This window comes from Equus przewalskii, unplaced genomic scaffold (assembly GCF_037783145.1).
Source record: "Equus przewalskii isolate Varuska unplaced genomic scaffold, EquPr2 contig_6335, whole genome shotgun sequence".
In the NCBI taxonomy this organism is placed as follows: domain Eukaryota; kingdom Metazoa; phylum Chordata; class Mammalia; order Perissodactyla; family Equidae; genus Equus; species Equus przewalskii.
In genome coordinates this window covers 300,255-313,830 of record NW_027227860.1, presented here as the reverse complement: position 1 = coordinate 313,830, position 13,576 = coordinate 300,255, and the positions used below count along the sequence as shown (strand labels likewise).

The 13,576-nt window shown below is 35.2% G+C and overlaps 1 protein-coding gene across 1 annotated transcript; it reads left to right on the top strand.

Moving 5' to 3' along the window:
- Positions 1-2,772: 2,772 nt before the first annotated feature.
- Positions 2,773-3,732, top strand: LOC103555733 (olfactory receptor 52N1). The gene has a single exon (XM_008527488.2). It carries the CDS (start codon positions 2,773-2,775, stop codon positions 3,730-3,732), a length of 960 nt encoding a protein of 319 aa, XP_008525710.2.
- The last annotated feature ends 9,844 nt before the right edge of the window (positions 3,733-13,576 follow it).

Here is a 13,576-nt window from a genome sequence, read left to right as displayed (position 1 = left end):
TTCATTATACCCAGTCATCAATAATGAAACAAAGATGTCCATGATCACTCCTACTGTTAAATATTGCACAGGAGAGATATTTAACCAGTTAAACAAGGAAGGAAAAAATGCAAAAAAATAAAATAGGAAAGGGAGAAGCAAAATGTTCTTCCTTCACAGTGAGATGGTATATACTTAGATAGACCAAAATAATCTATACAGAAGTTATGAAAATTAATAAGTAAACTCATCAAGGACACTAAATACAAGATCATATGTAAAACTCAATTGTTTGCATAACAACATTATTTAATTTTTCTACAAAAATATTTTTCTCAGTACCAATTTTGTACATGATGTTCTGCTTAGTTTAGGTCTGTATTTCAAAAGGAGTGAATTATTAAAGTTCAGATGGCTACATATTCTCTGTTGTACCTATAAAAAATCATACCCTTAGGAGTTCTAACTATGACTTGGGACAAAATACTTCCTAAGGAATTCCCAAGGGCTGAGCCAGTGTTCTTAAGACCCAGATATCAGGTTCCCAAGTCTTTTTTCACATTAAAAACACACTTGGAAAATCACTTCTCCTCTGAGCCAACAATGGAAAGAGACAGTAACAATTAAGTTTTCCCAAGTCCCAAACTTCAGAATATATCACACACACAGAGAATGGAAATATTCTCTCCTCCACTTGCCTCCACATGGTCTCAATATAGGTCTTCTATCTCTTTTGCAGGGCCAAGGGTGTCACACAGACATGAATAACTTAACTCATGGATATATCTTCATTTTGATGAAGAACTCCAGTAGCTTTCATGGTGAGCAGATTTCTGGATTAGGGGTACATTCTTCTTATTAAAGGAGTGGCTGCTGATTAGGATAGCTGAGGGGGTAGGAGGAATAAAGGTGCTATCAGATAGGATTATTCTCCTCACTTTTGAAAAGACATGATGTACCATACTATAAAGCTGATTTTACAGACTGGCTTGTATGCTCCATTTTCACTTTGCATACAGCATTCATGTTTCAACTAGTGAAACATAATCCTTGTGGGGATTGTTCCAAAGAGAAGTAATCAGTCGCACTCACTATGAAAGCTAAAAACAGCATTTCTGAGAGACAACAATTTATATCACGGAGAGAAGAAAAGAGTGACGACAACCTTATTATATAATTTTCTCTGTTTCTCATCTACTTTTCCTTTTAGAGAATTGCCTCTATTTCACATCATGATTATGGTATTTGAATCATTTCTCAATCCAAAGGACCCCTAGATTTCATTTGCTCAGCCTGCATCATTTAAAGAATAAGGATATAAAACTTTATAAAGAACACATGAAGAAAGGAGAAGCAATTTTACACAACCTTAAATTTCCAACAGAGACACCTCAAGTGGAAGATGAGTCACCTCTCAGACGTCCAGCAGGTACTCTAAATTTCAACATTGATCTTTTGGATTTAAAGAGACTACTTATTTTTCCTCCAATTGCTTCCTATGTAGGACTAACCCTCTCGGTACACTACTATTATATATTTTTTCTAAATCAGCCCATTGCAGCCCAACATAGCCCAGTTTTTCAGACTTGTGTATCCTACTTGCATCCATCCTATGGTCATAATTTTTTCTTGTCTCCTTACAACATATTATCACACCAAATATTCTCCTCCTTACTACTCATACGTGTTTTCTCAGTCTTTATTGTCCCACAGTTTCTTGTACTATAGACTTAAAAAAATATATTGAGCACCTCTGTTATTCTAAAAAAACCTTAGCTTTGAAGATTATGTAGCTTGAGAAATGTTTGATTGTATGGCTCTCGAAGTTGTGATACAGAGGGAAAATAAAGTACTGTGTTCTAAAGGAAATGTCAGTTGTTTTTGTTTATAATGATGAGTATGTCTCTTCTCATTGGATTAGACTCTAGAGTCCTTTGGACTAGACTCTAACCTTAGATGCATTTCCAATGAATCTTCCCAATCTATTTATTGTGGAACTGATCAAAGGAACTAATAGTTGAACTTTTGATGATAATGGGAAGGGGACTATTATTTTCTTGCCTTTAATATCATTCTAATATTTTTCTTAAAGAAGCTTTGTGCACAACGGGATGATTTATAGTTTTTGAATTTAAGTCTCTTGAAGATCAAAAGAGGTGGGGATTTGGGCCAAAACTAGGTTGAAATCATAGCATGTCCACTAGGTAAGACAGATCAATTTTGGAAAGAGAACCCACAAAATCTTTTAAGGTTTCTACTATTTCAGAATGGAGTACATATCTCTGTTTAAACTCACATGTGAGGTGATGGACTATAATTAGTTTTCGGATGGTGAACATGATGTAATCTACACAGAATTCAAAATATAATATTATGTACATCCAAAAATAAATAAATGAAAAAATAAATTAATTAAAAAAAAGATGGTGAGCTCCTAGAATACAGCAAATATTTAATCAATCCTTGACCATCCAGTTGGTCAGTTAGTGAGCAACTTCAGCCTGCAGAATGGGTTACAGGGTAAACAAAAGACATATCCATCCAGCAAATTGACTAGACTCAGTCAGTTCATTTCATCAATATCTAATGCTTACGGCATGGGCCCAAACAGTGTATACGTTGTATTTTCAACATAAGAGGACCATGTATGGTGATTGATGTACAAGAAAAACTAATTAGCCCATATGGCGAAGAAAATCTTGTTGTCAGTTACTCTTTGAACTTACTCTTTTTTTTTCTTCTGCTTACAGAGCAATTCTGTATCTGCTGTACCATGAACTTCCAACAGTCGTTATGTCATTTCTAAATGGCACAAAACTAACTCCAGCTTCGTTTATCCTAAATGGCATTCCCGGGCTGGAAGAAGTGCACTTGTGGATCTCGTTCCCACTGTGTACCATGTATAGCATTGCCATCACAGGGAACTTTGGGCTTATGTACCTTATCTACTCTGAAGAGGCCTTACACAGACCTATGTATATCTTCCTAGCCCTTCTTTCCTTCACGGATGTGCTCATGTGTACCAGCACTCTTCCTAACACCCTCTGCATATTGTGGTTCAACCGCAAGGAAATTGATTTCAAGGCCTGCCTGGCCCAGATGTTCTTTGTACACACCTTCACTGGGATGGAGTCTGGGGTGCTCATGCTCATGGCCCTGGACCGCTATGTGGCCATTTGCTACCCTCTGAGATATGCCACTATCCTCACTAATTCAGTCATTGTCAAGGCCGGGCTCCTCACTTTTTTGAGAGGTGTGATGCTTGTTATCCCTTTTACTTTCCTCACCAAGCACCTGACATACTGCAATGTCATACCCCACACCTACTGTGACCATATGGCTGTGGCTAAGATATCGTGTGGCAATGTTAAGATCAATGCCATCTATGGTTTAATGGTCGCCCTCCTGATTGGGGGCTTTGATATCTTGTGCATCACAATCTCCTATACCATGATTCTTCGTGCAGTTGTGAGTCTATCGTCAGCAGATGCTCGACAGAAAACTTTCAGCACCTGTACTGCCCACATCTGTGCCATTGTCATCACCTATGTCCCAGCTTTCTTCACCTTCTTCACACACCGTTTTGGGGGACACTCCATTCCTCCACACATACACATTATTATGGCTAATCTCTATCTACTCATGCCTCCCACAATGAACCCTATTGTGTATGGGGTGAAAACTAAGCAGATACGGGAAAGCGTCATTAGGTTTTTGCTGAAGGGAAAGAGTAATTCTTCTCATAGCATTTAAATAGAGTCTTCTGAGAAAGTGGTTGATCTGAGTGGTTGGATCACTGGGACTGGAGTTGAACTTTTTGAAAATTTTAAATACCTAGCAAAATTATGAACCATGTTCATCAATGTCTATGCTAATTTATTTATCTCAGCATTCTTCTGGAAAAATCATTTGGAGTTTATTTCCAAAGTTCTTATCTCCTGCTTTCTTTCCTAATATCAGCCATATATCCAGCAATGCATACACACTCACTAGAAAACTTGTAAAAGATGTAAGTTGCAGCATACTCATAATGCCCAGAAGCTATGTCCATCACATCAAATCAAATAAATAAATAATTGTGGTTTACTCAAATATAATGCCAAATGAAAGAGAGAAAATAATATGTATAATATGATTTCATTTATATAAAGCTCACAAGCAAGCAAAACTAATTTATGGTGTTAAAAATTAGGATCATGTTAAATTTGAGAATTAGAGCCTAGGTAATGATTGGACAGTGTATGAAGGGTACTTCTGAGGTGCTGCCCATGATTTTGTTCTTGACCTGAATGGTAATTACAGGGTGTATCCACTTGGTAATATTTCATGAAGTTGTGCACTTACAATGTGTGCTCTTGTTTGCACGCATATTACACTTTGATAAGATAATTCATTTAAAACAAAATGTCTTGAGCACACTCTCATATCTTTCTAACCTGTGAAAAATTTTCTTCCTTGGCTCTTATGCAATCTATCTGTCTATGGCTTACAAAGTATATATACTTTCTTTTCTTTCAGAAGTATGCCAAAGTTTTTGTAAACAATATGTGTATTTGTACACATGATAGTCAAACAACACAGACAAGATAATCATGAGAAAAATCAATACCTCCATCTTTAAAATCTCTTCCACCTAGTTCCCTGGCAGATATAGCCTCTTAAAAATATTTTGTGTGTATGTGTATGTGTATGTTTTTGTTGCCCTTCTTTTTGGTGATTGCTTGTTTTACTCCAAGTTATGTTTGAATTTCAATTAAATTACCAAGCACTCTGTTACAGACAATGAGGATTTTAACACAATTATAATATCTGTTACCTGTGTGTTATTTATATACATGTGTGTGTTGTGTATACATATGTATATATGTGTATAAACACATATATGTAAATCACACATCCAAATGTTAAATATCATATGTTTTATAAAATATATTATAACATCAATATTATAAAATTAGACATATATATTAAATATGTGTGTGTGTGTGTAGTTTCCTTTTTCCCTACATTTTCCAAGCTCAATGTTAATTAGTTATATCTTTAATTTTCTGTTCTAAAGTAATAACTACTAGCTATCATTCTGGAAATCTTCCAATATTTGTTTATAACTTGAAATAATAGTAAAAAACGAATAAACAGGGGCAGGCCCAGTGGCATACTGGTTAAGTTTGCATGTTCTGCTTTGGTGGCCTGGGGTTGACAGGTTTGGATGCTGAGTGTGGACCTACACACTGCTCATGAAACCATGCTGTGGTGGCATCACACATTAAAAAAATAGAGGAAGATTGGCATAGACATTAGCTCAGTGACAATCTTCCTCAAGAGAAAAGAGGAAGATTGACAACAGATGTTATCTCAGGGCCAATTTTCCTCACATACACAAAAACAAAACTAATAAATAATATTTGAACTACTGTAACTATATGTATATTGACATGAATATGAATGTATATTACTTTAAAACGAAGTTAGGATTATCTTTCCCTTTCTATTGATCCAATGTCACCATCCTTATTATTTTTGCAGACGAATATTTCCATCATTAATATTTTGAGAGAGATCTGATAATATGCTTCATTTGTAAACTAATGAAAGAATTTCTATGGAAAAGGAGCAAGCAAACAGAAAATAACTTTTGTAACAGAAAAGAGTAAATGATGGAAAAATATCTAAGGAAAGGAAAATAAAGTTGTAAAAATCTCACAGAAAGGAAAGAAAAAAGCAAGATAATGTTAAAACATGAAAGAACAGTCAAGAGATATAGAACTTCTGTCCAGAAGGGCAAAAGTCTGACTTTTAGGATTTACATTAAAAGGGAAAAGTGTTAAGGCAAAGAGACAATTTACCCACACAATTGTAAAATAATATTTCCTATAATGAAATTCAAATTTTAAATTTTAAGCAGTATCAAGAAACACAAAAAATATACAGAAAATTTTTTAGAAAAGACTCAAACCTGGACACACCACTGTGAAATTAAAAAACATAAAGATAATGAAAAGACTCCCAAAGTTTTCAGGTAGAAAACAAACATGAAATATCAAAAATATCAGTTCACTTTTAAAGAATTCAAAAGACTACCTGGGTAGCAAATATTGATGCTGGAAGATAATGGAGAAAATTTCTTACTTATGAAAAGAAATAATTATATTAGACTAGAATGCTGTACTGAACCCAATAATCAAATATCTGAACAGTAATGTGATCTAAGACACAACAAAAATGAATACACTTTCCTCAGAAAGTTATTTGAGGACACACTCCAGAAAAATGAGAGAATGAAGGAAAAATATGCTGATATAGAGGATTCAGGAATTAGTGGATTTGGTGCAGGAAAGGGCAAAAAAAAAAAAAAAAAAAAAAAAGCAATTCCCACAGCTCAGAATGGAGAAGATTGAAGATAGAAGCAATTTCTTGTTGACTAACTTTCAATTATTACTCGTGTTCATTGAATTTCATTGAATTTCTCAGTATTCCATTACCAGAAACTCTTACCATTACTGTCGCAACCTTTCTTGCTGTAGATCTTTATGTAAACCTCTCTTTATGTAGATCAGTTCCAAAGATTCTTGCAGGTCCTCTTGACAGGATATTCTGAGAAGGCTTTCTTACGAATAATGCTGCAAACTTAGAGGTTGTGATTTCAATTCTTCTAGATAAATACCAAGAAATGGGATTTCTGGATCATATGTAGTTCTATTTAAAATTTCTGAGGAACTTCCATATTTGTTTCCCACAGCTTTGTATTCCCACCAATAGTCTACAAGTGTTTCAATTTCTCCATAGGCACCAACACTTGTCTTTTTAAAAAAATATTAGCCATTCTGATAGATATCAGGTGATATCTCACTGATGTTTTGATTTTCATTTTCCTCATGATTAGTGATGTTGATTATCTTTTCATATGCCTATGACCATTTATGTCTTTGGAGAAATGTATACATGTCCTTAGCCCATTTTTAATTGGCTCATTAGTTTTTTCGACTTGAATTGTAGGAGTTCCTTACATATTTTGGACATTAATCCTTTATAATGTGTGTGGTTTGAATTATCTTCTCACATTATGTAGGTTGTCTTTTCATTCTGTTGATTGTATCCTCCTTTCATTAAAACCATCCCATCTCATTTCTTCTGAGAATTTGTTAAAATCTTTCATCTACTGCTAATCACTCACTTCCCTTTACTACTTTTCTTAACTGTACCTTGTTGTTATATGACTTTTTGTGTTTATTACCTTTTAATGCCAGAAGGAATACAGCACTTTCCTCTATTTTAACCTGTAATCATATCTTTATTTCCATTTTCTCACCAGTAATGGTCTTGTATAAATAATTAAAGAAAGTGATTTGAATGAACTCATTTAAACTAATGTGTAAGTCACTGAGAATTCATTTGTCATTTTTTCAAAATTCATTTTTATGAGATATAATTCACATATAGCATTGTATAGGTTTAAGATATACCACATGTGTTGATTGGATACATTTATTCACTGCAGTATAATTACTACCATAACATTAGCAGACGCCTCTATCATGTCACATAATTATCACTTCCACTTTGTTGTGGAAAAAATTAAGATCTACTCTGTTAGCAACTTTGAAATTTGTAATGCAGTATTGTCTATAATCATCATGCTGTGCATTAGATCTCTAGGATTTACTTATCTACTTGTTCCAAGTTTGTACCCTTAAACAACATATACCCAAACTCCCCAACCCCTAGCTGCTGGTCACCTACATTCTACTCTCTGTTTTTATGAGTGCGGCTATTTTGGATTCCACATATAAATGTTATCATACAGTATTTGTCTTTCTCTATCTGACTTATCTCACTTAACATAATTCCCCCAAAGTCCATTCATGTTGTCGCAAATGACAGGATTTCCTTCTTTCTAGTGGCTCGATAATATTCCATTGTGTGTATATATAAATAGAAGAATTCTGTGATGAAATATGTAGCTTTGAAACTTTGATCTTGATTTTTAAAAAATTACTTATACATGGAAATAAATTTACATAAAATCCTAATAGCAGGCATTTTTTTGGCATCAGAAGTATGCATTATTTAAAAGTGTTTTTGTTGCTACATTTTTCTCTTTTTAAATTAATGAGTGTAATATGTTAGAATTCAGAAAAACAAATGACTAAACACTCACTATAAAATCACACACATGTATACATTTTGATTTATTTTTAATTACCTTAGTTAAGAATTTCCATCTAATCCTATTGGTGGGATACTCATACCATGAGAATTACTTTCTGGACTGCCCTTGTTTGGGGGCCAGTTATAGCTGGGGGTGTGATTTTTTTTGGTAAATGTATGAACCTTTACTTTCTGCTTTCCCTTAGGGCTCTGTAATCTCTGGGGAGTCCTTAAGCTCCGTTTCACACTGAGGTTTGGATGTCCTGAGAATATGAGATTATGCCTGTTTCCTGTGGGAAGCGAGCTAGACTAATCTCTTCTGATAAAAGGTCTATAACATGAAACCAGAGTGCTGCCATCATATATGTTCCTGGACCCTCTCCCTGGCATGAGCACTTACACATTCCTTCTTATCTAGAACTACATTATGGGTAAAGTAATGCCTTCCAAACATTTCAATACTAGGTTTATTGTATGACAAAGCCTAATCTTGTTCCAGTCTGTCTGTGTCATCACAAGGATCAAGGGCATTGCCTTACAGAGGATTTTGTTGGTGATTTCTGAGTATAGGAAAGATTAAGAACTTGTTCATTCCACTTTCAAAGCAGAAATAGTACTAGTAAGAGATATGTGCTGTTTTGTGGGCAAAGGAGAAGCTAGATGCTCTCAAAATATCCTTTAGAGTATAGAGAATTCTCCTCTTTATATTCACTCATTGTTACAAATATGTGGTAGAATGACAGAGAATTAGACAAGAAGAACCCTAAGATGCCTTAGATCAAGAAAAGATAAATAGGTGCATCCTTTTCCTTTTCGAAGTCACCAGCCCACCTGTTCATTCCCCCTTTCCTTTCTTCAATTAAGTCACACAACTTGAAGGCTGTCAAAATAACTCTAATTTACTTTTTTTAAATCCAGGCACTGTCCTCATTCACGGGGTCAAATAGGTGGCAGATTTGACTCGTACATTAAAACAGCTCACAGGTCAGTAAAGACAAATACACAAATATACAAATATAAGACAAATATACAAATAGTTGTCACACAGGTCACCAGGTTATCATCATCATGAAAAATGGGGAAAATATGAGGGTAGCAGAAAGGGGAAAAGGTGACTTTAAAGTAGAGAACTTGTTCGGCTTAAGAGAGAAGGGGATGTGTTTCATCAGCATTTAGCGTAGAGAGCACAAAATTCTGTATCTTCTGGCAAACTGTTGAACATATTGAATCTTCGTTTGATAAAATGGCTATGACTGTATTGAATTGGTAGACTCATTATACATTAATACAGGTACTGTCCTCATTCATGGGGTCAAACAGGTGGCAGATTTGGCCTATATACTAAAAGCTCACAGGTCAGTAAAGGGATATGTTAAATATACAACTACTTCTCAAACAAGTCCTCAGGTTATCATCACCATGAAAAATGGAGAAAATATGAGGGTAGCAAAGAAGAAGAAAAGTGATTTTCAAGTAGAGAGCCTGGTTTGGCTTAAGAGAGAAGGAGATGTGTTTCACCAGCAATAAAAGTAGAGAGCACAGAATCTTTCAGCAACCTATTGAACGTACTGAATCTTGGTTAGATAAAACAGCTATGAAAATATTGAACTGGTAGACTCGTTACAAGAATGTAATGGAATTAATTAATTTAAATAATAAATAGATAAATATATTTAAATAAGTAAATAAAGATAATCAAGTAGTACTGCTTTTTTTTTTTTCTGTAAGGATGTGGATAAATATTTGAGTGAGTACTCAAACTGGCTATTTATGCACAAGGTAAATCTAAAAGAACCAGAGTAGAGGCACAGAAGGGCCCTATGCTGAGTGCTGAGTGCCACCATGGCACATGGTGGATGCTTAACGGAATTTTTAAAAATGTAAGAAATGAAATTGTTTAATGTAATTTAGGGTCTTGAATTACTCAGTCTTAGTGAGAAGACTGTGTGTCACTAATAAACTTAATTTAACATTTCAGGGGAAACATTTCAAAATACTAATAAAATAAAAACAAGCTGAAACAGTCTCAGAGAATCTAGAACTCTGTTTTCGAGATCCAGCTGTTTTCCAACATTTCTCTCCGGGAGATCAGGGAGAGAATTTTTCAGGTGCCTGACATAATTTTATTCTATGCCCCAGACCCTAAATTACTGTTCTAGGCCATCTCTAAAGAAGCATAGCATGGAAGTGAGAAGGATGTGAAAAACCAAACCTCCTTCACCTTCGTAAGCCCTGAACAGTATCTTATTGATCCTGATTTTTCTGGTGTCTAGGATCAAGTGATAATCCACAGGAGTCTGTTTCTGTTTTAAACAGTCAGAGACAACAATGGGTGCTGCAGTCACTTTGTGTCAAATGGCTGCGCAGTGTGGGATGTGGAAACAGCAGAAGCTGCAGTAACAGCGTCAATCACAGTACTTTCCATCAGATCCCGGAGGCTTAGACACCTGGATCAAGTAATGGGACCTATTGTTGTCAAGGAGGGAAGAGAAGTTGTGACTGACATGAGGTGGTATCCTGCAGTCACTCCCGATGTGGTATGCTTTTTGTAGTACAGTGTATTGCTTTGTCTCTTTTATTGAAAATGGCCCGATGCAAGACTAAAGGAAGACTGTGATGTGAACTTTTCCTGTGCCTTTGTCATATTGTGTTTCTAATACTATCCTATCTTCTGTCTCCTTTTTACCTTTCCAGAACCACAGGCAAAAATAAGGAAGTTGGGAGAGGTTCAGGGTAAGTCTGAATGGTGGTTGTAATCAAATTGCCTTCTCCTTTGAAAGAGAAAGTATGAATCATCCCACACAGTTGTCTTTTTCTTTACCTGGAAAATGACTGGAACACTGGGCAAGGAGAAATTATAAGAAACTGGAGCTCTAGAGGTCCCAAGTTAGAAACGTGAAGCCTCATATTCCTCCAGAGAAAACAAACATGCAAACAAATAAAGACAAAAACAAACAAATAAGGAATAAATCGCTGATCCACTGCTTGTTTGTCTTTATAAAGGCTTTGGTTTAGTGGAATAGATGTGATATCTGAGCTAGAAAAACCCGTATTTCATCTAAATTAATCACTAATAGCTTTGGGCAAGCAAATTAAACATCCCGTACCTGGCTCAGGGAATTTAGTGACAACAGCTTCCAATGGACTCTGGAATGCACAGTCCTCTGTAAAGGAAGTGAAATTCTATCTCAGGGTTCAAAGAAGCTGTTTCAAGATAAGTATACAGCTGAGAGACTTTCAAATAAGGGGAAAAAATTGGGCAAAGTAAACACAGGCTTGAGGTATATGTGATATTTTGCTCTTGGCAAGTAGTCTGGCAACACTTAAGCACAAAATGCTAGGATATCATGAATATACAATTTATTGTCCAAAATGGGACTTTTTTGGGTGCTTAGGGAATGGAAAGAAAGAAAATGGGAAAGAGAAGATAAGACCTGAATTTTACTTTATCAAACCCATACCTAGAAATTCGAGCCCTGTCATCAAATTGATGGGCATGCCTTGGAGATTATTAGGCAGTGGATTAAATCGTCTTCAGTTTATGCTGTAGAACAAATTTGATTTGGAAAATGCAAGAAGTGAAACAAAGAAATACATGAGTATAGCTAGATGGTCTTTAAAAGACAGTAAGAGTGATGATAGAAAGGAAAGGCTTATATTAGAAATATTTTTGGACTAAAAATAGAACTTTTCCTTGACTGAGGATAGAGCATAGAAAATAGACATGCTGAGGTGACCTGGACAGAGTAAGAATCAAGACACACTTTGAGCTATAAAGAAATTATGCCCAAGATGAGGTAGAAGAATACCTGAGAAGATTACAACAATGTTGGTAGGTAATGTGGTAGATTATGACAGCATATCCAATAGACAGAGTTTAGACATGGGGTTTATTTTGGCATGGGGTAAGGTTGAAGTGATGATTTTAGTCTTGGGATTTGGTGAACTTAAACTGTCCTTGTAAATAATCACTATGCATTTAGGACTCAGTAATTTTGACCTAGTTTTCTTATAAAATTATCTGAAAATTATCTCCATGTTGGCTCTACTTGAAGCCACCAGAGTGGAAATATTTCCAAGAGGTAGAATAAAGAGAGATCCCAGAAAATATGATTCTCAAAAGTTGTGTATAAACAGAAGACACGGAAAAGTAATAGATGATCTCAGTGACATTGGAAGATTACAGGGTATGTGAGAAAGGGAGATTTCTTTTTTTTTTCTTTAGAGATTCATAATGTTTCATTTCATTATTTTCAGTTTTGAAATGTGAACATTTTAAAAACACATATAAAAGTAAAGAGAATAGCATAATGAGCCTCCATGTATCCATAATTCTGTTTTAGTAATCAACAGTCTGCCATGCTGATTTCATTTATTTCCCCCTTTTTGGAGGAGGGAGGTGGCTAGAGCTTTTATTTATTATTATTATTGAGTCCACAATAGTTTACATCATTGTGAAATTTCAGTTGTACATTATTTATTGTCTGTCACCATATAAGTGCTTCCCTTCACCCCCTGTGCCCATCCCCATACCTCTTCCCCTGGTAACCAGAGAACTCTTTACTTTGTCCATGTTTTTGTTTATATTCCACAAATGCATGAAATCATATGGTGTTTGTCTTTCTCAGTCTGTCTTATTTTGCTTAGCATAATTCTCTCCAGGTCCATTCATGTCATTGCAAATGGGATGATTTTGTCTTTTTTATGGCTGAGTAGTATTCCACTGTATGTTTGTATATATATATATACCACATCTTCTTTATCCAGTCATTGGTTGATGGGCACTTGGATTGTTTCCATGTCTTGGCTATTGTGAATAGTGCTACAATGAACATAGGGGTACACATGTTACTTTGGATTGTTGATTTCAAGTTGTTTGGGTAGATACCCAGTAGTGGGACAGCTGGGTCATATGGTAGTTCTACTTTTAGTTTTTTGAGGGATCTCCATACTGTTTTCCATAGTGGCTGCAACAGTCTGCATTCTCACCAACAGTGTATGAGGATTCCCTTTTCTCCACACCCTCTCCAACATTTATTATTTTTAGTCTTAGTGATTATAACCATTTTAACAGGTGTAAGGAGATATCTTAGTGTAGTTTTGATTTGCATTTCGCTGAAAATTAGTGATGTTAAACATCTTTTCATGTGTTTATTGGCCATCTGTATATCTTCTTTGGAAAAATGTCTGTTCATCTCCTCTGCCCAGTTTTTGATTGCGCTGTTTGTTTTTTGTTGTTCAGTTGTGTGAATTCCTTATATATTATGGAGATTAACCCCTTTTCAGATACATGATTTGAAAATATTTTCTCCCAATTGGTGGGTTGTCTTTTTGTTTTGATCCCAGTTTCTTTTGAATTCAGAAGCTCTTTAGTCTGATGAAGTCCCACTTGTTTATTTTTTTCTTTTGTTTCCCTTTCCTGAGAAGACATGGTATTTGAAAAGATCCT

Bases quoted from the DNA above. Each gene is read 5' to 3' on its own strand.
- LOC103555733 (XM_008527488.2), top strand. From the start codon at position 2,773: ATGTCATTTCTAAATGGCACAAAACTAACTCCAGCTTCGTTTATCCTA.